The sequence below is a fragment of the Chenopodium quinoa genome, unplaced genomic scaffold (genome assembly GCF_001683475.1).
Source record: "Chenopodium quinoa cultivar QQ74 unplaced genomic scaffold, ASM168347v1, whole genome shotgun sequence".
Taxonomy (NCBI): Eukaryota; Viridiplantae; Streptophyta; class Magnoliopsida; order Caryophyllales; family Amaranthaceae; genus Chenopodium; species Chenopodium quinoa.
The window spans coordinates 2,962,647-2,989,771 of record NW_018745454.1 but is presented as its reverse complement, the minus strand read 5'-3'; the positions used below and the strand labels follow the sequence as shown (position 1 = coordinate 2,989,771).

Here is a 27,125-nt window from a genome sequence, read left to right as displayed (position 1 = left end):
AATACAAAGTTTTTTTTTTTTTTTTTTTTTTTTGGAGAGAATAAAATATACAAAGTTAAACATTGTAAACCTATTCAAAAAAATAAAAAAAAAATAAAATTGTAAACCACTTCCTTATTTCATGGAACAACTAACGAAAACATGATAATAAGATACTTTGACTAAGCAAAACTCCAGCAAAACAAAAGTGTATGTGTATCGTGGTTTATGTGGAATTATTTTTAAAGTAAAAATAAATAATTTAATCTTTTTAATTTTTTTTTAATGTATTAACTACTATAATTTTATCCTTTTTAAAGGCTATTTAAGATCTACTGTAGAACATTAAAAAACGTTCAGTTATCCATTTTCAAAACAAAGTCTGCAAGGGTACAATAGTAAAGTTAAATAAACATTAAAAAAAAATTGAAAAAAGGATACTAAACTAACATGTAAGCAGTTACGTTTAAGATTTGATCATCTAACTTGATGGTTACATTTTCCTTTTTTTTCAACCTCCTTCATTTCTATCTCATTATCTATTCGCAAAAGAAACCATAGTTAATTAATTGCATTGATAAACTTATAGACATTAATATTACCAACAAAAACATACTATCATAATGCTTAAAATGGACCACTACAAGGCTTGATTGGTGTTGACAGTAAACAAAAGTGGGCAATCTCGGCTAGCGGCCAAGTACTACGAGTATACCTTGGGGTTGTGATTTTTTAGGTCCCGCTCGATCGACTGCATCAATTTATTTGCAGGTCCTTTCTTTCTTTCTTTCTTCTTTTTTACTTTTATTAACTATTGTTAATCATCTAATTGAAAGAGTAAAGTGTTTTTCATATATTCAAGAAGTTAAGAGTACAATATTTATATACAAGAGTTCTCCTAAATTAAAGAATGTAATAATATCTTTGACAAGATATTGAGAAAAGGTAATTATACAATATTAGAAGATCACAAAATAATTGCATGATCAAAAGATATGATATGATATTCAGTAGGATAGTAGCTTAATACGGGAGTGATATATGCTAGAAGATAATATCAAGATACTTTTTTAATATTATCTCCTATACTAATAAGAGCCATTAGTAACTAATAATCATCTTTCATACCTTAATTGGGGTATTAGTGAATTGCAATTACTAAGTTGTATGATATGATATTGTAGAGTTGTCAAAATAGTACTCCGTATGTCTTTCATACAAGTCCGTTAATCCTAAGTCTCTTTCCTATGGCATTGAATGGCTAATATATAAGTCTTGATGTTTGGATTAAACTATGTTTAAGGTCCCATTACTCGAATTAGTCTTCCTTTAAGTGAGCATAAATTAAATGTCCAAGCACCTTTTACTACAAACCGTGGGTTAACAAAAGAAACTCAGTTATTCTTGCATATGCTACAGACAAGATACATGTGAATTATTAATACCAGAGTAATAATTCGTATTATTGTTGTCTCAATTTTAAGAATGTGGATTATTGCCAAATATTTTTAATAAAAGTGAATAAAATACTGTAGTATGTATGTTCCACATTATGTACATAGCAGTGCTAATGAATTGTACAAATTTGAAAATAAATTTTCAATGCAACACTCATCTTAATGCCAAAAACTCGAGCAAAAGTTATTAATCTAGATAGGATATAGACACGGAGCATCTACAGTTTGACAATTTCGGATATTTAAATTTGCCAAAAACTCGAGCAAAAGTTATTAATAAGTTTCCCTTAAATGAATGGTTGTAGGTACCAATATATGGAAAATCAAAGGCCAAATTCATCAAATTATCGGAGATTAAGGCGAGAAAGAATGACTCCTGAACAACTTACACAAGAGGCTAATACAAGAAATGCTCAAAGGCGCATGTCATATAATTTAAGGAGGAAATCTCAACAAAATGCTACGGCAAGTTCTCTAAGAGACATTACCAATCAAAGTAACTCCAATGCTAGAGACAATCTTGCAGACCCTACCTCAAGACTTACGTGTGAGTTTATTACTTAGTTTGATATAGTCTCACTTTTAAGACTTTTCAAAATGTTCACATTACTTAATGACAATGTTATACACAAGCTTATTGATTAATTACTTCTTTATTTATCTATCTGTGTACGAAACCAATAGAATATTATTATAAAATTAAGATTACTATTTATTTATTATCATAAAAACATATCATCATGTACAAAAGTTAATTGTTGCGTTATTTCATGCAATAAAATTGATTTGCTAGCATTTTTAATAAAAGTAATAGTAATTTTAATTAACAAAAAGCAAAAAAAATTGCAAAGATTTAATTTGTTAAACTATAATAAATATATTAATTAAAAAAAACACACATAGCTCACATTCATCATCAATATCATTATTTCACACCCGTCTTTTAGAAAGGTTGAATGTGCCTATGTTTACTATAAGATCTAAGATAAGATTTTTAAAATGCTCACAACTTATTATAAATTGAATTTTCATACAGCAATGGGCAACTGTCAAAATAGTGTCCGGGAAATTGGCGAAAGTAGTGGAACTTCGAACACTAACCATCATAATGTCATGCATGTAAACATTGTTGATGAACGAATAATTAGGCAAAGAGTGAATCCTCGATCTGCAATAAATTTTCACGAGCGAAGAGGAGTCCCAAATGTCCAACTTTGTCCTCCAAGACTATGTTCACATTGTCAAGCTCGACTTTTTCATAAAGAATCATCACAGATTTGTTGTATGTCCGGAAAGATAATCTTGCCAACTATACCAGTTCCTGCAGAATTGCTATCATTATACACTGATCAAACACCTATTGGAGTGGATTTTAGGTATAATCTTAGAAAACTAAATCACATACATGCCTTCACTTCCATGGGTGTTCACATAGATGAGAGTTTAGCAAATGCCCAACAAGGAGTATATACCTTTCGAGCTCAAGGTTCCATATATCATAAGATAGGTGGTTTACTCTCTAATGGGTCCGATTGTCGACCACGATTCCTTCAGTTGTACATATACGACACTGAACATGAGATTGAGAATCGATTAGCAGAGAATAGCACTTGCGACGAGACATTATACAAAGAATCAAAGCTATTCTGGATCAATGCAATCCATTTGTCCATACTCTTCGATCTCTAGCACAGCGTGAAGACATATAACAATGTGCACTTCACATTCGCGAACAACCTTCAAATCGGCCACAATATTGTTTACCATCTGCTTCCCAAGTTGCTGCAGTGATTATCGGTGGAGAAGAAGTTGCAAACTTGAATCCGAGAGATATTTTAGTCCAGTCAAATTCTGGTGAATTAATGACTATCATGGACACGACAGGATATTATGATCCCCTACAATATCCATTACTTTTTCCGTATGGTTCTTATGGATGGTCGATTAATAGTGTTGACAATAATGGAAGAACAATTCCATGCCGAGCTTTCTACGCTTATTACTTCCAAGTAATGATACTACACTCACATATATGTGTTAATAAATTGATTTTCGTAATTATTTCTAATCCATGTAGATGATTTTTATTGCAGATACGTCCACATTCTATTTCAATCATCTTGCTTGCACAACGGCTGTTCCAACAATTTGTTGTTGACAATTTTGTCAAAATTGAGGCTAATAAGCTAAGATGGATCCGAGACCATCAACATACCATAAGAGCTGAACTATACCAAGGCTTACAAGATTGTTTGGCTACTGGAGAACTAAATCCAGGTATTTTTTTTTTAAAAAGTTACATATATATAATTTAAAACATTATGGTTACTACAAATTTCCTTATTAGTTTGCTAAAATATACTTACCCTAAATCACTAACAGTAAATGTTGGGAAAACAACCGTCTTACCTTCTTCATTTGTTGGAAGTCCAAGAGACTTGAATGAAAGATGTCAAGATTCAATGGCATTAGTTCTAAATTATGGAAAGCCGGACCTTTTCATCACTATGACATGCAACCCATCATGGAAAGAAATTTTGGAAGAGTTATTACCCGGTCAAACATCACAAGACCGACCTGATTTAATCACTAGGATATTTCATGCAAAATTTGAAGAGTTCAAGAGTGATGTTGTTGATAAAGGCGTCCTTGGGAATGTTGTGGTGTATGTCTATGTCGTTGAGTTTCAAAAAAGAGGTTTGCCACATGTTCACATGTTACTCATTTTGGATGAAAATGAGAAACCAAGATCGCCCGAAGAATATGACAAAATCGTGAAAGCTGAAATACCAGATAGAGATGAGGAGCCACGATTGTATAGTGTTGTTCTCAAACACATGATCCATAACCCATGCGGTGTTGGACACCGAAATTCATCTTGCATGGAAAATGGAGTTTGTAAGCGAAAATTCCCAAAACCATTTTCTGCAAGCACTATTCAAGGTGATAACTCCTACCCTGTTTACCGTCGTCGCGGTGATCATGTTGTTGTGCCTTTGCATGAGAATAGCTCAACCTATGTTGATAATAGTTGGGTTGTTCCCTATAATACATGGTTACAACTAAAGTATGATTGTCATATAAATGTTGAGATTTGTAGCAGCATCAAGATTGTCAAATATCTGTACAAATATGTGCACAAGGGTGTTGATCGTGTTTCCATGGAAGTACGAGCAGGAGCAGATAACAATGAGATTCAACAATTTGTGGATGCTAGGTGGGTTTGTGCACCCGAGGCCTTATGGAGAATTTATCAGTTTCAAATCACTCGAATGTATCCTTCTGTGGAACGATTACAACTCCATCTTCCAGATAGACACCAGGTACGATTTAATACAAATCAATCTATCGAAGATATCCTTCAAATGCCAGAAAACTCCCAAACCATGCTCACAGAATTCTTTAAGATGAATGCCATTGATCCTGAGGCAAGATCTTATCTCTATAAAGACTTTCCTCGGCGTTACCGATGGATGACATCAACAAAAAACATGGAGGAAGAGGAGGAATAACCTGAAAGTGATTGGAAGAATATACACAGCATCACCAATGGAAGGAGAGAGATTTTTCTTACGACAGGTACTTAATCATATCAAAGGCCCTGAATCATTCCAGCATCTACGAACCGTCAATGGAGTTACCTATCCCACTTTTAGAGAAGCAGCTGAAAAATTAGGTCTTATGGAGAATGATGCGAGAATTCATGATTGTTTACAAGAAGCATCAAACTCTAAAATGCCATCTTCATTGAGAAGATTATTTGCCACGATATTGGTTTATTGCCAACCAAGTGGTGTTCGTGCTTTATGGGATGAATTCTTCCATTTTATGGCTGAAGATTATACTTTATCCAATCCTCCAAGTACATCATTTGTTCGTGACTCCGTTCTTTACGACATAGATCGCATGTTGAAGCAGTTGGGTAGCACTATTAGTGACTTCGACCTCCCTGACATAAGCATGCAACTAGATGGCAACATACAATTAGCCAGGGCTATACATGAAGAAATCTCCGCTCCCATTCCACCAGAAGATGTGCATTGCGCTGAGCATCTTAATGATGACCAACACCATTCATTTAATGTCATAATGGAAGCTATAGATGGAGATAAAAATCAAATTTTCTTCGTAGATGGTCCAGGTGGTACAGGTAAGACCTTCTTATATCGTGCCATTCTTGCAACTGTTAAGCTTAGAGGGAAATTTGGTCTTGCTGTAGCTAGCTCAGGTATTGCTGCCACGTTATTACATCGAGGTAAAACAGCTCATAAAACTTTGGGGATTCTAGTAACATTGCATGCTTCATCAACGTGGAAGTTTAGCAAACAAGATGTTGAAGCACAATTGGTAAAGCATGCAGCTGTTATTATATGGGATGAAGCTACTATGACTCACCGACATGCATATGAGGCTGTAGATCGCAGCTTGAGAGATCTAATGGAGGTTGACTTTCCGTTTGGTGGCAAGGTTGTAGTATTTGGTGGAGATTTTAGGCAAATTCTTCCAGTTGTGACTAAAGGAACAAAATCTCAAACCATTGATGCATGTTTAGTTAAATCAACACTTTGGAGGCATGTTCAGCAACTTCACCTCACTCAAAATATGAGATCTAGACATGATGAAGAATTTGCAGCATTTCTTTTAAGAGTTGGTGATGGAAGGGAGCCTGTAGTTAATGAAGACATGATTAAATTACCATCTTCATTATGCATCCCAAATGGCAACCAGAACTCGATTGATAACTTAATCCATCAGGTATTCCCAAACTTACCTGAACATGAAGGGGATGTGACATATATGGTAGAGAGGGCTATAATAACTCCGACAAATGATGAGGTTGATATGCTAAATGAGAAGATACTAAATGATTTTGCCGGAGATGAAAAAATATAGTATTCCTTTGACTCCGTTCCAGAAGACCGTCAAAATCTTTACCAACAAGAGTTCTTAAATTCATTGTCATTTGGTGGTTTGCCACCACATCTTTTGAGGTTGAAAGTTGGATCACCCATAATGCTTTTGCGAAATATTGATACAAGTAGCGGCCTATGCAACGGGACAAGGTTAATATGTTGACAATTAATGAATCATGTTATAGAGGCTGAAATCATGACTGGACATTGCAAAGGTACACGGGTATTCATTCCACGCATTCCTTTAAAAACAGCTGAAGATGCAAAGTTACCATTTGAAATGATTCGAAAACAATTTCCAGTGAAATTGTGCTTTGCCTTGACCATTAACAAATCTCAAGGTCAAACCATTCCTCATGTTGGTATTTATCTTCCCAAACATGTTTTTAGTCATGGCCAGTTGTATGTTGCATTATCAAGAGGGACTTCCCAACGAATGACCAAGATCTTGGTTACTAATGGCAGCATTCAAGGAAAAGATGGTGTGTTCACTAAAAACGTTGTTTATAAAGAAGTTCTCCTGCCTCATTTTACTTAGCAGTTTAGAAACACGGTAATTAATATTATGCTTCACACTATTTTTTTTCCAAGTATTATCTTTTGCAATTGTTATATACATCTTATAACTAGATTCTAATATATATATTTTTTAACATGGTGCAGGATAGACAAATTGTGACGAGCATATTGTATGAACAAAATTACTGCGCCAAGTGTTTCTAATGACTAATGTTTGTAAACTTAATTTCATGTAGTAATTTCTGTTTTTTCCAATCATGTATGTATTGCTACTACTAATTGTAATAATTTCAACCTTTTATTTTATAACTTTCACTACTATAATATTACATACATATTTCTTATATTGTGCACGCATGGCGTGCACTATCTTAGCTTGTATTCATAAAATGTATTTTTGTCTATATGATGATTATATTAAAAAGAAGCAGAATTAGAATTAAGGAAAATAAGAGATTCTAAGAGATAATTAAAAATATAATTTTACCAATTAAATCCCCCCAAAATATAGTTTTTGTCTTAAATAAAATATCCGAAATATATAAATAATCCGAGTTTTTAAATAGGATAAATGGATAATAAATCTTATCCAAAATAATGATTAGTTTTCAAAATACTTTTGGCTCCAAAATTCAAATATTTTTTTGACAAAAATAATAAATTTACTAAAAAACTATTTTTATAAAATAATTCTTAATTAATTAATTAGAAAATACGTATGAAAATACGGGGTATTACACCTATATATCCCTCCCTTAATTTCCCCACACCAGAAAAACATCGACCAACCCTAATTCTTTTTCCTATTCCCTTCCCTCCATACCAAACCATTAGTAACACTATAGTCCTAATTAAACCATCAAAGTTGCAAATTCAAGTCTTCATTTGAATTTTTTTTTTCCAAAAATCAGATGAAAACCATTATTGTCTGAATATAAAAAAATAATTGCTGAAAACTCTATCAAAAGCTACAAAATTACAAGGAATAATTGGTAAAAATACAACTTTGGTTCGTTCGCTCAACATAAGTCATTCGCTCAAAAAGATCCCAACCGATCATTTAACCTGGTTTAACAGGTTAAGGTGACATGTGTCACCATATAATTGGCTGAAAAAAATATATAAAAAAAACCCAGGCCAGCTGTCAGAACCCCAACCACGACCACCCTCTCCACCACCTAGCCACGACCCCTTTGCAACCCGACATCTTCGCTGGCGCCTAGACGTAGTTCCTCCCCCACCCTAGCGTCGGTGACGCCCCTCCCCTAAACCACAAAACAACCCAAAACACCCATACGACAACCCGAAACCCCCAAAAAAAACCCTCCGTCGCCGCATTAAACCCCCCAGATCGACCCTCCCCACCCTTAGAACCCTGAAGACTAGGGGTTCCGAGGGTGGGGGAGGGCCGATTTGGGGGTTTAAAGCGGTGGGGGAGGGTGTTTTTTTTAGGGATTTCGGGTTGCCGTTTTGGATGGTTTAGGAGAGGGTTTTTTCAGAAAATTCGGGTTGCCGTTTTGGGTGGTTTGGTAGTTTAGGGGAGGGTTGAAGTTGGGGGAGAGCGGATCTGGGCTGGGACTATCGGGATGGTGGTGGTCGGCTGGTAAGGTTAAGTGGCTATTGGTTGTGGGAATTTTTTTGTTTTTTTTTAATTAAAATTTTTCAACCTATAATGTGTTGACATGTGTCACTTAAAACTAAAAAAAAAAAAAAAAACATCTTTACCAAATTAGCAAATGGGTGAAAATTAGGATTATATATATATATAATAAACAACTAGGAAGTAAGCGCCCTGGCAGGCTAGCACCGTTTTATCAACCAAAAAAAAAAAAAAAAAAAAAAAAAAAAAAACCTAGCACCTTACCAAATTCCTCTACCCACAGCCGTATTCTCCACCCTCAGGTCTGTAGCCACCTCCAGTGGATTACATCATCTTTGTCTGTTCAATGAGATGGAGTCCAACAATCAAGCTAAAGGGGTACTCGTACTTGCTTTGTATTTTTGAGATTTGAACTATGTAATTATAAGAGTAGGTTTTATTTACGACTTTACGTAGTATGATGAATCCAATCGATCCTCTACACTACCTAGCTTATTGTTTATGCATGCATATTATTATTGGTCAATTTTGATTTAATATAATTGTACCGTGTACCATTATTATAAGATCAAATTCTTCAGTCTTGTACCGATTTTATTTTGATTGCACAATATCATCAGTTGTTTACACAAACCGGTAAGTATATAATCCATTTCATTGTATTACTCTTTAGCCTTTTTAAGATAGATAATCATATATGTATATAAATAATCATGGTAACCTTGGTAAAGAACTTTTCTATGAGGGATGTGATCAGATGCAGCGTGGTTTGCAAACGTTGGATCAATATTGCAAGCTTTGAAGCACCCGTAGAGCCACCTTGGGTAACAGTGGTTAATGTGTTATCCGATACCATACAAGATGATCAATATAGTAATTGCTTTAGTTTATGGGGCCAGGAAGGTTCACTTGATCAGTCTATTTATAGACTCTCTGGTGCCCCTACCACCATTTACAACTTAATTAGATCAAATCCTCCATCCTTTTTGATAACACGGTGGAGTTGTACAAGTAAGGCAATAAGGATAAATTGTGTTTGAGTTGAGTACATTCTATTGGAGATAAAGCATATTTCATGGGATTTTGGGGAGGAGGCCCTTCCTTTTGTGTTTCGGCAACAAGTTTCTCCAAAGTGCAACAGAATTGCATCTACTATCACAATAATCTTAAAGGATACAGTTTCACAATAATTTCCTTGGAAGATGGAGCAACCAAACATCTTGACGTCAAAACGCGTGACGAGTATGCTCCCCTGGGAGATAGTAAGCTCATTGCACCTCCACCTCTCAGCTCCTACCAACACCATGAGTTCTGAACAAACCGCGTCGGTATGATAAAGTGCAAAAGGGAGTGGCAACTTGGCCAACTACATGGCACTCCAAAGATCAGCCATTGAGGACCGATCAAATCTAGTAATTTCACAGATTCTTTCATTGCCATTTATGTACCAAACTCATAATTTCAAAACTTCTGAACATCTCAAGATATACATGATTATTTCAGCAGTAAACTATCACATTATTAGATTTACAAGCAAATGGATGCCACAGATCAAGCTATAAAGCTTTATAATAAGTCACTAGAATGCAGGGTTTTTTTTTTTTTTTTTTTTTTTTTTTGGATGTACAGAGAAATTCACTGTTGACAATATCTTTCATCATAGGATATAAATCACCTGATTGGTAGGTATATAAACTGAGAAAGTCAAGTAAACATGAAAGCCTCAATCAGCTTCCGGCCAATGGTATCAAGGGCTTTGTACTTCTGATATCAGATACAGCAACTTAGAAAAACTCCTCTCAAACTTGGCAACAGAAGCATGTTCGTGAATGAAAGTTAAGCCACTTTACCAGTCCTGAGCTTCGGTGTTTTCTGTTTGACAAAGAAAGCCGACAGCATGCTTTTGTGGCGAATTGGGGCCTTAACAATCGCTTGCCGGGAGTTGGAGTTGTTAAAAGACTTGAATGGTGTCATGGCCTTAGAATCCGATACAGAATCCTGCAATTAGAAAGTATATTGTTTTAACTACATAATTTGTACGTTAATGAACTTGAGAAGATATCTCAGTGCTTTATAACTGGGTGTCTCTAGCAGGGATGCCAAATGTAGCTAAATAATACCCACTATTTTGAGATTCTTGGCATTGTGCTAATCTTATAGAACGAGTATTATTAACAACTTGGTATATGTTATGAATTATGATTTATGAAACAAAATGTACTCGTAGATCATTAAAGCATCTACAGATAAAAATACTCAGGAAAGCTATGGACAAACTCAAAATCTTGTATATTCATAAAATCAGCATGCTTATGGGAAAAGCAGATATCACATAAAATATTATTTGTCATTACCTTAGGCATAGCACCATATGGTTGCATAGAAGCCCCAGCTGGATCTCCACTAGGTAGCTGTGTATGGAGCCCTGATGACTTAGCCCGAATGTCAGCCTCATTATCTGTACATATGACAGGAGATGAATATCGACTAGCTAAGCCTACTAAAAAATAATGTTATTGCGAGAAAGTTGAATGGGCTGAGTAACATACCTAGGAGCTGGAATACTGCGGGAGATCTAGGAGAAGCCTTTTGGACTTCAGAGCCGCTGCAAGGAAACAAGTGGGGTTAAGGTCTGCAATATTTAAGCATTTAGGAGTTTCACAAGAGCACACCAAGATAATTGATTGGCAACACATGATGAATTGATGATAGTACTTCTAAATCAGGCTAAAATTCCATGGTATATTGGACAAACCTGAAAACAGTCTTATGATTCCCTTTTAAGGGAGACTTTGATTCAGAGCCAAGGTGCCAAGAAAGAGTCTTTCCAGGTGAGCCTGAATAGTTTAACAATGAAACCAACTAAGCACATTAAAGAGGTATGATGACAGCATTTAAATCCTCAGATATCTTGAATGGGATATTAAGCACCTGAAGGATGAACACGAGGCCTAGCCTGGACATGCATTTGCCTAGGATCAGACTGCGCAGCAGGACTAAAGTGCACCTTTTTGTTGACAGAGTCTAAAGCAGCATACAACAAGATGGAGGTGTCAAAATATAGGCTCTGTCAGTTACAGTACAACATAGGAGACAATTTTGAAGGGCCAAAAAATTGTTGGACAATGTTCCTTACTTGGCAATATATAGCGTTTATGATGTCTTGGAATAATTGCCAAAAGTTGCTGCTGCCTAAGGCCTTCCATCTCCATATAAGTGTGGCAAGTGAGAAGTTTCTGAAGACAAAATGATCAGCTCCAAAATATAAGGAATAAAGAAAAGAAAAAAGAAAGAGATAAGTAAATGTCCTACCTAGGGAAACAGAGAAACGGGAAATGGCCGCACAAAGCAGAATAATTCACATGGTGATGAGAAAGAAACTATACCTGATTTAGACATGTTATTTTCAGCTCTGTGTTTGACACATCTGAAGTTTGTTGCTCAAGAAGGTCAGTCAATTTGTACGCAACAGTGCCTAGGTGGTCTACAGCATTAACTAGAGCTCGTACAGCATAATCTTTTAGGTTGTCCAATACCCTGTGGCATAATTTACACAAAAATCATAAGGGAAGACTAAAGAAAAAAAAAAAAAAACACAAATAACTCATAGAGTTGTGTGTGTGCTGTGCATGTGTACAAGTGTGAGTTCGGTTTGTTTCTTTTCCACAGTTATAATGGATTTAAAACTTATTGTATAAATATACAAAATTACGTTATCAATATTACTGTTTAAAACTCTATATGCCGTATATGGTAACATAGGATGATTAGGATCAATAAGTTTCATACTCTCTTGAGAGTTGGAATAGGGGCAGGCAAACAGATGATAAAGACTACACGACTGATTAATAACAAAGGTAAACTTGCAATAATTATACTGTAACATTACATTTGTTTCTGCTCACTATGAAGATAAGACTTCTCGCAGTATTCAGCGGCAGAGTAAAGCTGGGGTCTCAGATTCTTGAGTTCCTGTAAAGCAATTGAGCAAAAATGATCAAAATTAATTAGAGAAGACAAAAGATTGAGTTACAAATCCAATGACAAACAGACTGAATAATCGACTTCTTAGAAATAATGGAAATTTAGGGTATACACTTCTAGTCACTACCATTCTTTTTCCTCCACACTAACCAATGAGTTAGCTGCATTAGCATCTTTATTGGGGGAAGCTTAATATTAGTAGTTTTCCAGAAGAAAATAAAATTACATAACAGTAGGAATAATTACTGAATCATAGCATGTCAAGCACCATATATCAGTACCACAGCAGACAAAACCAAACTTGTTAAAAGGACTATAACAGAAAATGCAATACCTTCAGCACTTCGATTACTTTTCACAACACAAAACCATCTTTATAATATTGTTCCCCACTTCTCATAAGTTTAATTGCTGCTTTAACAAATACAGAGTACTAAGAATCCACATGGATCAAATTGAAAAAAAGGTGCAGATGTCCCTCCAGCAGGAGTGCAGGACATGGCTAATTCATTCAACATTGCACACTTTGATTATATCTACAATAAAGAGCTAAGAAAATGTTCAAGTGCATATCTCCTTCTATGTTTCACAGTATTGTTTGGCGTATTTATGCAACCTATTATATGCAAAACAAAGTAGATAGACCTTTGTAAAAAATAATGATATCCCTCTTCTCAGTGAGATGTCTCTGTGGCATGAAGAGCTCCATACAACAAATTTAACTCAAGATTCTCAATCAAGCAACCATCCACCAAGCCATGAAGATTTCTATTCTGGAGGAAGATGGAGACAACAGATGTGGCTACAACATAAATATACCAAATTATAATAAAATAGTCACCATTATATCTTTATTAGAGTAGAAGTGCATCTAATCCCTAGCTTATTAAGCTTCAAACTTCATCTTACAATGAGCTCTGGACATCCTATGAGGCTAGGAAGCACTATTAACCATCAACTCACTTTATTACAAGTATAGCACCATGTTTGGATAGCTATTTTACTCAAGCAAAGAATTGTCAAATCCTTATCACTTTTAAACAAGAAAGGGACTTTATTAAGCTCTAGGCATTAAGCCCCTCTTAAAACACACCAAAACCGTTCGTTTTCTCTTTAACACTACCCCCTTACATCTTTGTATCCCAACAACATTAATCTGACAATTTGCCTCAACAACCAAAGAACTCCTCTATCATATACAGAGCTGAACACGCTCAATGTAGTTTCTCTATAGCACTCGTTCTAACAGAGCTGAACACGCTCAATGTAGTTTCCTGAATGCAACATTCGTCAATTCATCAAGCTTTTCCCTGAATGCAACAGTATAGCACTCATCGTGCCCTTCCCCGGATACAGCAGCTAATCAGCTATATACATTTAGCATCTCTAGTAAAGCACTTGCTTATCTTGCAAACATAACTCGAGAAAGTGACCGCCAAAAACAGAAATGTGCCTTCCATTCACATCATCTCGATTCAAACCAGAACACCATCAGTATAATTCTACTAATTTCTCATTCAATTGTCTAATTGTTAAAAACATGGAAGCATTTGTCCATAATCTATCCAAACTACCAGTACAGTCTTTAAGATGAATCATGTTACTGTACATTAATTTTTAAAATTGTAATTTGTATGAAATAAACCATAAATATAAAAATAGAACTACATATTAGAGGAATTAGTCTATTTTTAACAAGAATATAATGAAAAGAAATCATAGATAAAAAAAAAAAAAAAATCCAATTATAGCCAATTAATTATTCATCATGCGAAAATCACTTTATAATAATTGTATCATCAAGAAAAACACATAATAAGCCTTACAAAATAAAATAACTTAAGATGAAGCTCAAAAACATGGGAATCCAGATCTAGCAACAAGAAAATGAGGAGGAGAGAGAAGAGAACCTGCAAAGCTTTGACGAAGCTTTTGCTACGCTCCATGGAAGCTTCATCGAAGGTCATAGGATTAGGGAGAGCTTTAGGTTGCTCGACTTCCATATTTTCTCAGAAAAAAAATTGAAGAAATTAGGTAGAATCAAACAATGGAAGAAACCCTAGGAAAGAAGAAATCACAGAAAGCATGAAATTGAAGAACATTAAATTGATTAAAAGAGGAAAGAATGTTTTTGTAATAAAAGTTAGGTTTGGAAGGTGGAGTTAGGAGAGTGAAAGAGAAGCAATCCCCGGGAAAATGAAGGTGAGCGTATTTAATATTAATGGGGAGATTCAGATTTCAGAATACAGATAAAGATGTGTGTTTATGAAGACGGTGGTGGATACTACTGTACTTGTACACTCAACTCAATCAATTATGAAGGTGGTTGACTTGACTATCCCCTATTTTAACCAACTCTTTAATTAGTTTTATTACACTCTACTCTATCCATTTTTTTTTCAATTATTTGAAATTTGATCTATTCATTGTGTTGGCAAGAAAAAATTAATAAGACTGTCGTGTTTATTTAGAAGTGGGTCTGGTATCATATTATTCTTGTAATGACAATGGATAATTTTTAATTCTGCATTGATTTTTTTTTTTACCAGTATTCTGCATTGATCTTTCGTTCAATTCTAACATCGATGTCATTCTTTCCGGTAAAAAAATGCAACACTCCCTCTTCTTTGGGTTAACAACAACAAGTGTACTAGGAGTTGCTAATCCTGTACTTTATCTCTTTGGTCTACCAAAAACCACACATGAGAAAAATTGTTCAACTCATTGAACTCTATTTTTCTGTGTTGATGAGTTCTACATGGAGGGATGTTGGCATGAGATTCAATCCATACTCGGAAAGACGATACGATGATGATAAGAAGCAATTCGATGACGCTCTAGGGAAGATCGAAGGAATGTAGTGTCTTAGCTGATAAGAGTGTAGGAAGTAAATTTTGGCGCTGAAACATTGTCACTGATGCAATTCTTATTTCAGAAAGAAGAAACAATGATACATGTATATGTGTCGTTTTAATAATCATTTTTTCAATTGGATGTCATGTTGATGCTAAAATCAATCACCTAATCTATATTAATTAATAAGTGTTTTAGGCCTATTATCACCCTTTTCTGATTTTGTTAATGAGGTAAAGATTACGATCAGTAAAAGTAATTATGAGGCGCAGATTAATTTCTCATCAACCACCATCCTTAATTAATCAATACAAAAAATGATGAAACACGATCACTTTTTAAAGATCTTTGTGGGGCCCTCAGCCATGTGAGCTCCACAAATGAATCCTTCATTTAAGGATCTTCATCAAATTGATTAGGTAGCATAAATCGTATGATGTTTCACAGCTCAACTAGAATTAAGATATGATCATACGTAGTATAACATAAGAGCAACCTTGCGTATTGCCTATTGGTAGTTTAGAAAATTGCTGGGAAATGTACCTTCACTGGCATTGTTTCTACTCTCAAGCTCTACTTCAAAGCGCCAACCTTTTCAACTGTCACCTCTTTCCATCTTCGTCCTTGAACGTTGATGTAATAAAAAAAAAACGATGACTTTGCTCAATCCCGAGTGATTACAAAAACAGTGATGAGAATGAGGTTTAATCGAAGTGCTTGAATACTACCCCAAAGACTTTATACCTAGGAGTGTATTACATTCTTGACATCTACTACTGTGACTTCAGTACTTGACAAAAAAATTTACTCGGAAAAAAAAAAAAAAAAAGGTCAGTTACATGTCAGACAAGTCTATGGCTCTAAGCTGCTATGGCCTACGGATGTATAGCTTCTTACTTCCTACCTCCAACAAGATGAGAGTCATGAGACTCGATACTTGTTCCTTTTATTTGAAGTAAACATGTCTATATGATGTGAGAATTGTTTGGTACCTTCATAACCCCACTAATCAACTAAAAGCCTCAGAGGCCACATCTGTGAACTCATGAAGTCAAAACAAGGTCTTTGAGACGAGCAGCAGACCTAGTAGGACTGAACCACTGATAGCCTCAATGTGGCTAAATGCCTACGATATAAGATTAAGTAGGCGGGTTGATATAATAAAAGAATGGAAACTTTTAATAAAGGGGTACAAGAGACAGAACTCACCAGTTCAAATCAGACTTCCATACTTGCATATCCCATTATGTTAACTGACAAGCACAAATCTGCCCATAGCATAAATTGACAACAAAAAAGCAGCAAGAAGAACCTTGAAATCTCAACTTTATATTTAAATATATACATAATCTACAATGTTTACAAGACTATATCATGCTTAATTACATATGAGCAGGTGGTGAGGTCTTGTTCATGCTACAATTAATGAAGCTCCAGCATTCTGAAATGATTATTAGTATATTATATATATAACATACAGGCGTATACTTTATCGTTCAAGAAGCATAAAGGCAACTATATGGCCCTCCAATGCTAAGGATGACCAAGCTCTAGGCATTCAAAAACTAGCAAAATTTACTTTTTACCAGAAGGCTACGATCTCTGAGAAGTTTCTGCCTCATGTCTATGTAAAAGATCCAGGGCAGAATTCAAATAATGACTTACAGAAATCATTTCTCCCGCAAATGGGATGAGTTCTGTGGATGAAGTGAGCTCAAAGCAGGTTGGCTTTGGAGTTGTAGGGTAGCCAAGTGACAGGATTAACTCCTGGACAGAGAGTACCTGGAACTTACGAGAGGTATTGAGGGCAATGTTGTCAACTTTATGCTGATAAATCTTCCCATTCCTATCAAGCTTGTACTCTGAAAGGCCATCAAAACGACCACGGCTCTCCCACGGAACCCGTGGGATTCCATGGACAGTCCAACGAACCAAGATGACATTCTCCATAGGTTGCCACACACTCAGAATTTCAACCCACAAAGCTTTAAAAAATATTCTTCCATGGAATCGCAATGCCCAAAAAATTGATTTGTAGTTCTCAATGCCAGCAAAAGTATTCAGAGGATCTTTGAACACAATATCATCCCTATTAAGAATCCAAACAAGAATGAAAAAGTCGATACGTGATCAAAAATGACACACACACATGGTAACCAGTATTGGTTTGAAAGCCTAAATCCATCACTTTCTTTCCCAATCATTCTTGGCATTCATTAATGGAGATAATAATAATTATAAGGCATAACTGTGTAAGACACCATCATTCTTCAACATAACTACACCCCCTCTGGCCCTCTTCTTCATCAGGACTTTCTTACCTTTTACTTAGCCATGTTTCAAATTGACAACATTAGTAGCTAGCCATGCTACTAGTAACTACGAATATTACTTTGTGCAATTAACGTATTACTCTGTTTGAGGCCTTTGAGCACATGCTTCTATTGCTCAGTTTTAGCATTTCTTAGTTTCCATGCTTTATCAGCCAGGACAATTCAAAATCTATTAAAGGGAGTGAAAATTTTGACAAGATGCCAAGTTGAAGAATGACTCACACTTCTAATGTTGTACCATCTCATACTAGCTACGACTCTACAACGAGCCCACAATATGTATATAAATAATTTCAAGCTCAGACCTCCAAATATTAGTAAGCCACATACCTTATCGATTAATTATCTTATCGTCCCTTTATAATTAGATCAAAAAAAATATCGGAATCATCTCAATTCCTTCCAATTAACCAAAAACATTCAAGCTCCTTCCTTTTCTCTTCTCTTTTCTTACTCTAATCATCTCCCTTCGCTTCCTTTACCACAGTATACATCAATGAAGCTGTTTTACGGTTTTGCTTTTCGGGTGTTTTTCCAAGGCATGTAAAAGGGGGGTCAAATCAAAAATCTCCAGCAAAATTGATCAGCATATTTCACATCCAATACAATCCACAAAAATATAAGCCAGTCATCATAAAAAGCAACTTCATGTCTTGAAACAAAATCATATCAATAAAGACAACCAATTTTAAACAAGTAATGAACAATAGATATCACTAAATTTCCAGCAATTAAACCAAAAATCCAGCAAATTAGCAAGAACATTCAAATGGTAATAAAAATTAGAGCGAATTAGAGAGAATTACCTGTAAATATCGAAATTGGGCTCCCTGCAAAACAATTCAGGAAATTCCTCTCTTAAACAACGAATTGCATGACCCATGTTGATATAATAATCTCGTTTCTGCTCATCTTCTTTCTTCTTCTTCGGGGAAGAAGACGACGTCGTAGAGCTGCTAATACTACTACTAGGCTTCACAGGAGCAGAAAATTGACCATGAACCCTAGCATTTGGCTCAGGGGTAGTAACTTTAGCACAAACCCTAAGCTTGAATCTGCAATTTCCATTGAAAATGGAGATATTGGGGGAATTGAGGATTTTAGGGTTAGGGTTTGAGAAAGTATTCGTTAATCCGGATATTGACATTGGAAAATGGTTGTTGAATTTTGTGAAGGAAAATGGAAATTGGAAGAAAGAAAGAGGAGGAAGAGAAAGAGGAGAGGTGTGTCAGTGTGTAAGCGTGGGAAAGATTGTGTGGATAAGATGATAAGTTTATGGGGATAATTGGGGTTGTGAGTTGTGACTATTGTGAGCACAAAGTTTGATTGATTAAACTTTGAAAGAAAAGTATGACCAACTCAATTTTGGTCTTGTTTGTTTTAAGTTGTATGAGATCGGAGGGAGGTAACGCGTTTGTCTTAGCGATTTTACCATTATTTGATCAAATTTTATTAAGATTGGAGGGTGATAATGGTTTAATTCTTGTAATTTTACTTAAATTTTCTAAAATTGTCAAACAATTGGTATGTGTAATATGTGTTAGTATTGGTGAGGGTTTGGACATATGAATGTATATAACTTTTTACTTTAACTGCGACAATATTCCAATTTAATCTCCTACGAGACATTCATAAGCACAATTAGTGTTGGCTCAATACCCCTTAATTGGTAGTGTAAACAATGCAAACTCAATAGTTAAATATTGGCACATGACTGCTATTTTACATGGCAACTTGGCAATTAAGTAAATAGCATGAATAAGACAAAAGTTGGTAGTGGTACAAATAAGTATATAAATTGTCATCGACTATTGTACACTATTACTTATGATAGCTATAAATAGTACTACTAAAATAACTTAGGTTTTGTTCTCATACGTTTATTTTCAGTTCAGCTTAGTTAGTTCAGCTCAGTTCAGTTCAATTCAACTCCTAATTTCCTTATCTTATAAAATATCAGTTCAATTTAGCTCCTAATTTCCTTCTCTTATAAAAAATTCAGTTTAGTTCAGCTCATCAACTCCTAATTTCCTTCTTATAAAATATTCAGTTCAGTTTAGATCCGTTCAACTGAGTTCAGTCTATGAGAACATGCCCTTATACTCTATTAGTATAAAATACATATATAATAGTACATTAAAAATTACCACTTTTAACGATAAGAAACTTACAAAAATTATGTGAATTTTACTAGTTAGCCCTCCTATATGCATTCCAAATAAATAGCAGTTATGTGCCTAGTTGCACTATCAAAGATCAGCACAAGAACAATCAACTGCACTTATAATTTGCAACAATAAAACATTATGTTTTTTGTTTGCTAAAACGTTAATAGATTGTGTATAGTTTCTAAGCACCTTATATTGCAAACTTTTACATTACAAATTTATAATCAAGGTAAAACACAAAAATAGTACAGTAATAGATAAGACACAAAAGGAGTAGAATTAATTATTTTTCATAGTAGTATTTTTTATTTGTGTTCTTTCGAATATTCGAATAAATTAAAATGCCAAAGAAAAAAAGAAAATCAGCTAGTCTATATGATCGTATGCTAGTCACAAGTTTAGCCACAACACTTCTGCCTTTCTGGAACTATCCTTCATGCATAAAATAATTTAAGGGTCCACTTTGAAGATCTCACTAACCACTTAGGACACACTTCCATTTTGGTCATATGTATGACATGGGTAGTTTTCAAACACATAATTTTCCATTGATCAATTTGGCAAATTTTAAGTTTCTCTAGCCCCCTTCGCTAAATGCTTTTGTTGCCATCCAATTATTCGAAAGTCCAAATTAATACATAGAATATGCTTTAAAATAAAAATAAAAATAAAAATAAAAAGAATAGAGAGACGAATATTTTAACATGCTCGTCGTAGCTTCTATCAGATGCGAGTAATATTCTATTTTTCATTGTAAACATAGCAAAAAAACATTTAGTACCTCTTTAAACATAATTACATCATGTTTAGCTTTAAATTTTTTTTAAAAAAAAAAAAAAGAAGAGATGAATATTTAAACAAGCTCTTCATAGCTTCTGCTAGATGCGAGTAATATTCTATATTTCATTGTAAACATAGTAAAAATTGTTTAGTACCTCTTTAAACATAATTACATCATATTCTTAAAAAAAAATAAAAAAATAAAAAAATCATCATATCAGTCTTTTTATGGCGTTTACGCTATCCATATATATTTCATGTTACCTTTGACTTCATTATTGAATACTTCAATATCACTTACAAAATGAAAGTTATTACTATGTACTTTTTTGTAGAGTTATTCTCAATATGTAATATTAAAACACTAAAACTCTTATAATACATATTTAAAAAATAATGGTTTAAATTGTGCATATACAAACATAAATTGTGAACTAGTGTAACACCTTAAAAATGAGTGGAATGTATGTTATTAAGACAATATCAAGTGAATGAGGACCAAACAAGTCCTCAATACTCTCTTTTTAGCTATACTACAGCATACTTCATAATGATTGCTTAATACTTGTTGTTGGTGCAGTGGTGATTAAGACTGGCTTGGTAAGAAAAACTGCGTGTTCGATCTCCTCACAACAACAATTAGGAGTGAATTGGAATCTAACCACCCATAATTAATTCGCGTATCCAGGTTAGCTTAAAGGATGAATCGGAAGGAACACCAAAATAAATAAATTTGTCAAGTCATATTTTGTTAATTAATTGATCTTTCGTTATTCTTTGTGTTAATTGATTGACTTTATTCTACTATATTTAAAGAAGAGAGTCATTTAAGTCTTTGCAAGGGTACACCAATACACCACAACCTATGTCTTGGCTTTATAAGAGTATAAATATCAACGTGCCAAATCATATTACGGAGTCTCAATTAAGACATTCAAATGAATTATCTCACTACTCAAGCCAAAAAAAAAAAAAACCAACCAATCGATTTCAACTCCACACAATAAAATTAACATTAAAACGGAAAACTCAATCAATCTCATCTTGAAGAAAATTTTATAATAAAATAAAACCTCAATTAAAATTAGGAGTAATTATGATTGTCTATATGCAAATGGGAAGGGCCGTTATAGGCTCATCACTTCACAAACTTTAAATGGGCCTTGGGCCCATAGCAAACTTTTCACTAAGTGTCCAATTTTTTTTATCACCCCAACTCTAACACGAGTACACGACCATTCCCAATTTTTTTTTTATTATTTTTTTTTAAAAAAAAGTTCCCAGAAACCAGAATCCCACTTATCCCAGTAGCGTAGTTTCTCCAAGCCGTAATTCCGTCACTATTTCGGCGGCGATCGTCGAAGGAAACCACACCGTCGGTAGAAAAATGGATGTTCCCTTACCATTTGATAAATTAAGTATTTCCTCAAACAAGTAAGCATATACTAATTGTCAATTCATTTGATAGTATTTATTAAAATTGCTAACATCTTGCTCGGGTTTGTGTTTGTGTTTGATCCACAAATTATACTTTGGTTTGATTGATAATTGATACTCCATTAATCAATCAAATCAAATGTTAGGCCTCACTTATTTTTATTCATTTTTTTTAATAGAGAGAAGACGTCTGTGGTTTTATGTACTAATAATGTGAAATTAATTGGCTTAGAATTGGCAAGAGATGCTTTGAATTCACAAGGTTTTTGTTGTGCGACAGCGGAAGCAAAGGTCGAAAACAAACAAGAAAACAATAAAGAAATTCAATGCAAACAATAAGAACAACACCAAGAATTTACGTGGTTCACTATCGATGTGATAGCTACGTCCACGGGCACCGAGATCGAATGATTTCACTATAAACTGCAAAGATTACAAAGATGATTCTTGTATTTCTCAAGAACGGCTCTCACTCTGTCTCTCTTAACCCTAATACTAATATTAGGGAGGTTTTATATTAATCCCTAAAATAAAAGATACTTGGGCAAAAAGATAACATAAAAGATAACTTTAAATCGTAAAATCCGCGTCTCCGCATTTTTCCTTCTCCGCCCGGTCAGACCGGGCAAGGTCTGCCCGATCGGGCGCGAGAAGAAAACTCCATACGAATGCTTCAACGTATCCAACCCCCACCGCCCGGTCAGACCGGGCAAGGTCTGCCCGATCGGGCGAAGGCTCGCCCGGTCGGGCGCGAGAGCAGCTTCTTCAACGAATTTGCCAGGCACCTCTTCTTCTTCCGCCCGGTCAGACCGGGCAATGTCCGCCCGATCGGGCGGACAAAGCTACGAAGTACGAGTCACCTAATATACTTATCAACAGTTTTCATGTTATTGGAGGCTATTTATCACCTGTCAACGATGCATATAACAAGAGGGTATCCTTCATTTTTCTTTCTTTTGGGTGATTATGTATCAATTTCGTATTGTATGTGCATTATGGCTCAATTTTTGGTGTTATATCAAATGTATGTGCAAAATGAAGTGAGATCCTGCTTTGTTTTTTCTGCAGGGCCTTTTATCTGCTGAACATCGTTTACAAATGTGTCAACTAGCCTGTAAAAGCTCAGACTTTATAATGGTAGATGCGTGGGAGGTAATATGCTGCTAGTTATTTTTGTAATCAATTTAATATCCGACCTCCGAGCATTTTCTTTACATCCATCCTTTGATGGAGGTGTGAGATGTTGAGATATCCTTTTATTTGTTTGAATAGTTGGGACTTAAAAGTATAATATATTAGTTGAGATAGAACAAATATGAGCTAATGATAATAATGGCCTTCTTTGTAACATTGCAATTAGTGACTTGTTTGAGGCGGTTATAACCCCCATGGAACGTCCACCATTTGTTGATGGCAGTTCGATAAACTTCAGTGTCCTTTTGTAATTAACTTACAATGGCAGTCCATATGCAAAGTTATTTACTGGAAGGTTATGTTGATCAAATCAACTCCTGTGATTATATTCTTCCCAACCCACATTATTTTCCTTTAAATTGCTCTTCTACCATGAATATTACTAAATTTAATCATATTCCTCTCCCTTATGCTTCTTCTGATTCTTTCTCTTAGCAATATTACCCCACCCTGTTTTCCCTTATTTTGTGCTGAATGTTTAACAAATTGAAAAGAAATGGATTTCTTTGCTTAGCTGTGCTTGCATTATTTCCTTTGTGGCTCCCTATGACCCCCATGTTTGTAATAATAGAGAATTGATTGCTTTAATTTTAAGATCGATTTCTGTTTATATCATCCATTGCGACTCCCTTGTGACCCCCATCCCGGCCCAAAATTTTAAAAATTAAATAAAAAGTAGTAAGTTGTGGTTATTCAGCACTAGAAACCCCATGGGACTCCTGTATTTCTCTGAACTAAAGGCAAATGATTTGAGGTTTTATATTTACTCTGTTGACTGGCAGTAGCTTGAAAGTGTCATTGCCTAAGACCCCAATAATTTTCCTATGGCTGTAGATGTTACTATGGGGGATGTGAGGGAGAAGGATGACCTCTCAACTGCCACGGGCAATTAATTGTTTCTGATGATATAACCCTGCTACAGGCAAAACAATCTTCCTATCAGCGAACACTGACTGTTTTAACTAGAGTGAAGAGTTTTTTATGCGAGAATGGTCTTGTTTCACCAGGTATAATTTCAATTCTTTTGCTTTCATGCATTCTGCATCAAGCAGTTGGCACATCTTTTGATATGGATGACTTTTTTGCTTATGCGTGAATAAAAGGCAAATTAACATCTTAGCCTTTTCTACCCAGGGTCCCTTCGGGTAATGCTTGTCTGCGGCTCTGATTTATTGGAGTCATTTGCCACTCCTGGTGTTTGGATACCAGAACAGGTATTTTCTGAGGCAAGTTACAATTTAACTGAAATAGAGTGCAAGGCTACACTCTCGAATTTGATGTATTAGGAATTTAGGATCAGTGTGTGTTTCAGACAAGTATATAACCTTTTAGGCTTCAGCTATTGTGAATTTGTGACAAGAGTTGATTTGGCTATGCTGACATGATTTTTGATTTCCAGGTCCAGGCCCTATGTAGAGACTTCGGCGTGGCTTGTAAATGATTTGGCTATGCTGACATGATTTTTGATTTCCAGGTCCAGGCCCTATGTAGAGACTTCGGCGTGGCTTGTATTAGCAGAGAAGGGAAAGATGTTGAAAAAATTATACTAAGCAATGACATACTGAATGAGAACAAGGTATGTAGAACTTTGGACTTGTAGGTTGAACTATCAGATTTTGCGAAAGCCCTAGTAGGAATCACAGCTCCCTATTTGGCTATTTCTATCGTCTATTTGTGTTGTTAAATAAGGTTTTTGTATTCATGAGCTTTTTTTTTTATTTTTTTTATTCCTTTTTTAAATATTTTTTCTGCAGAATAATATTAAGATTGTGGATGAACTCATCTCAAACCAAATCAGCTCAACTCGAATAAGGTGAGATACTCACTGTCTCTCTGATTCATGGTCACTGATTTATGAAAGACATTCATAACTGAGGATTCAGTATCTTATGTTTGTCATGTTTTTAGGGACTGCATCGCAAGAGGGTTGTCCGTGAAGTACCTAACAGCTGATGAAGTGATAGATTATATACGAAAACATAACCTTTATCTACATTAATGACTACAAGTCTGCAAAGAACCAGAAAGGAGGAAATGTAGTGGGCATGTGCAAATGGAACTACCAACTTTCCCTCCCTCTCATGGTTGCGAACCTGTTCTACATGTAGCCGGACTTTGATTATAAACCACAAAGCAATATATTATTCTACCATCTTAATTTTAGGTAACATTCTATAACATGAATTGATGGTTTTCTGTTACTACCAAGTTAAATATAGAATGCTCTCTCTGGCCTTGTTATATGCTGTTTATTGTTAAACAAAAGTCTTGCATTATCGATTTATCGGTGATGCAACAAAGGAAAAAAACATGTAAGAGCACCTTAGAAAATTATGGCATTGTACATAAACAAATAGCGACATTTTAACCAAGCATTTGAGATTTGTCTCCCATAGATATAGTAAGATATCAATCCTCTCCTAGTTACCTTCCCTTTACCGTTTTCTTACTTGTAATGACCACATGGGCTACAGAAATACTGATCGGTGTGAGGTGGCTCAGATGGACCGACTCCTTCACTTTCACTTGCTTCACCAATTCCAAGAGCCAAACTTGGGCCAATACTATCACCAACAGGATATGTGTACAAGCCTTGACTTGTACTTATTGGTCCACAGTCTGTGCCAGATGAAGTACTAAACATAGCAGATTGAGGATGAACCCCAACAAAAGAGGGCAAGCCATTAGTGGCAAAAGCAATGTTCTCAAAACCGCTCCTAGGGACTGGTGGATACAGCTCGTTCTCTCGGTACTTTTGGAGGTATATATATAGCAGCTCAACATAGTGATCAAGCCCAAGCCTAGACATTGCCACAATAACATCTTCAGCTGTTATAGTCTTGCGGTGTTCCTGTTGACATTTCTCATTAGCCTCACTGGTGATGAAGCTGATGAACTCTGAAACACATTCCTGCAGCATCACTTTGGCCCCGTCAGCCACCTTTGCATTGCTGGGAAGGACTTGCCTTATGATCCGGACCAAATTTGCAATTGGCATGTAATGATCTTGTTCACGAAATGGCATTACTGGGGCCTTAAACTTGGGAATTTTGGTCCCATGATTGGTGTGTAGGTCAGGATTCATGTTGTTGCAAATGTTACCCTGGTTTTGATGATTCTGTTCAGTTTGGTTTAGCATTGAGCTTTGGTTGCTGTTGGTCATCCTTACACCGTGTCCACCGATATCACCTATCAATGGCATTGTACCTGAAAAATATGACAAGTTAAAGCGAAGTAAACGAACAAGCATCATAGATCAAGTCCTTAATGAAGCAGTGAAGCTTTAATTTATTTATTTATTTATTTTTTTTTTTTTTTGGAGACAGTTGCTCACAAAATTTGGACATGTATGTCTCTCTTTGGTAGCAATTGAATGGTATAGCATTTTAAGGTTATAAAATAAACTTGGTATTGTGTTGTTAGATATTGACAACTGATATACCATTAATAGAATGCTAGTAGCACCCAAAAATAATAGTCTTAATAAAAATTCTATCAATATTTTACATAGACAAACAATAGTAATATTAATGTTTTAAGTTTTTAACATGTTACTATGTACCTAGCATCATTTTAAATTACCACCCTTGCGAAAATCAACTACTTGTAGATCGAAATATCAAATGGAGTGTTTGGTTGGGAGGAGGAAACAGACTTAGGTACAAACTGAGTAACAAATATGAGTAAATAGGATGAAAGATATACATTGTCTTTTTTGATATAAAGAGAGTCAATGAGTCACGAAAGATTATAATAATATAGACTTGAAAACACATCTCAACTTTTAAATTGAAGAATTATATACTTTGTAAAAAACATACGTTTCGATATAATCTTACATGTAAACACATTAAATTACATTAAAGTATAGCTAAAAAGTACGTTACGAGTGTGTGTTTGTCGGGAAA

The 27,125-nt window shown here is 35.1% G+C and overlaps 7 protein-coding genes across 7 annotated transcripts; 4 read left to right on the top strand and 3 right to left on the bottom strand.

The window, feature by feature from the left end:
* The first annotated feature begins 756 nt into the window (after window positions 1–756).
* LOC110714484 lies at window positions 757–7,192 on the top strand. The gene is made up of 4 exons (XM_021893000.1): window positions 757–1,983; window positions 2,473–3,445; window positions 3,530–3,713; window positions 7,013–7,192. The coding sequence occupies exons 1-2, from the start codon at window positions 1,728–1,730 to the stop codon at window positions 3,123–3,125; spliced, it is 909 nt and encodes a 302-aa protein (XP_021748692.1). The 5' UTR covers window positions 757–1,727; the 3' UTR covers window positions 3,126–3,445; window positions 3,530–3,713; window positions 7,013–7,192.
* On the top strand, window positions 3,308–4,948 carry LOC110714351. The gene is made up of 3 exons (XM_021892858.1): window positions 3,308–3,445; window positions 3,530–3,713; window positions 3,819–4,948. Exons 1-3 carry the CDS (start codon window positions 3,308–3,310, stop codon window positions 4,946–4,948), a joined length of 1,452 nt encoding a protein of 483 aa, XP_021748550.1.
* On the top strand, window positions 6,519–6,887 carry LOC110714349 (ATP-dependent DNA helicase PIF1-like). Its single transcript, XM_021892854.1, has one exon. The coding sequence runs from the start codon at window positions 6,519–6,521 to the stop codon at window positions 6,885–6,887; it is 369 nt and encodes a 122-aa protein (XP_021748546.1).
* Window positions 7,193–9,896: 2,704 nt separating the features above from the next.
* On the bottom strand, window positions 9,897–14,796 carry LOC110714270 (protein ABIL1-like). The gene is made up of 9 exons (XM_021892770.1): window positions 14,363–14,796; window positions 12,358–12,440; window positions 11,855–12,005; window positions 11,605–11,704; window positions 11,400–11,492; window positions 11,224–11,305; window positions 11,018–11,073; window positions 10,823–10,926; window positions 9,897–10,466 (listed from the first exon to the last, which is right to left on the bottom strand). Exons 1-9 carry the CDS (start codon window positions 14,453–14,455, stop codon window positions 10,305–10,307), a joined length of 924 nt encoding a protein of 307 aa, XP_021748462.1. The 5' UTR covers window positions 14,456–14,796; the 3' UTR covers window positions 9,897–10,304.
* A 1,810-nt stretch (window positions 14,797–16,606) lies between these two features.
* LOC110714271 lies at window positions 16,607–18,989 on the bottom strand. Its single transcript, XM_021892771.1, has 2 exons — window positions 18,445–18,989; window positions 16,607–17,394 (listed from the first exon to the last, which is right to left on the bottom strand). Exons 1-2 carry the CDS (start codon window positions 18,783–18,785, stop codon window positions 16,899–16,901), a joined length of 837 nt encoding a protein of 278 aa, XP_021748463.1. The 5' UTR covers window positions 18,786–18,989; the 3' UTR covers window positions 16,607–16,898.
* Window positions 18,990–22,903: 3,914 nt separating this feature from the next.
* On the top strand, window positions 22,904–25,608 carry LOC110714450 (nicotinamide/nicotinic acid mononucleotide adenylyltransferase-like). Its single transcript, XM_021892963.1, has 7 exons — window positions 22,904–22,957; window positions 23,092–23,175; window positions 24,140–24,224; window positions 24,352–24,431; window positions 24,692–24,793; window positions 24,972–25,030; window positions 25,126–25,608. The coding sequence occupies exons 2-7, from the start codon at window positions 23,122–23,124 to the stop codon at window positions 25,214–25,216; spliced, it is 471 nt and encodes a 156-aa protein (XP_021748655.1). The 5' UTR covers window positions 22,904–22,957; window positions 23,092–23,121; the 3' UTR covers window positions 25,217–25,608.
* LOC110714448 (nuclear transcription factor Y subunit B-10-like) lies at window positions 25,605–26,739 on the bottom strand. The gene has a single exon (XM_021892962.1). It carries the CDS (start codon window positions 26,468–26,470, stop codon window positions 25,664–25,666), a length of 807 nt encoding a protein of 268 aa, XP_021748654.1. The 5' UTR covers window positions 26,471–26,739; the 3' UTR covers window positions 25,605–25,663.
* Window positions 26,740–27,125: the final 386 nt, after the last annotated feature.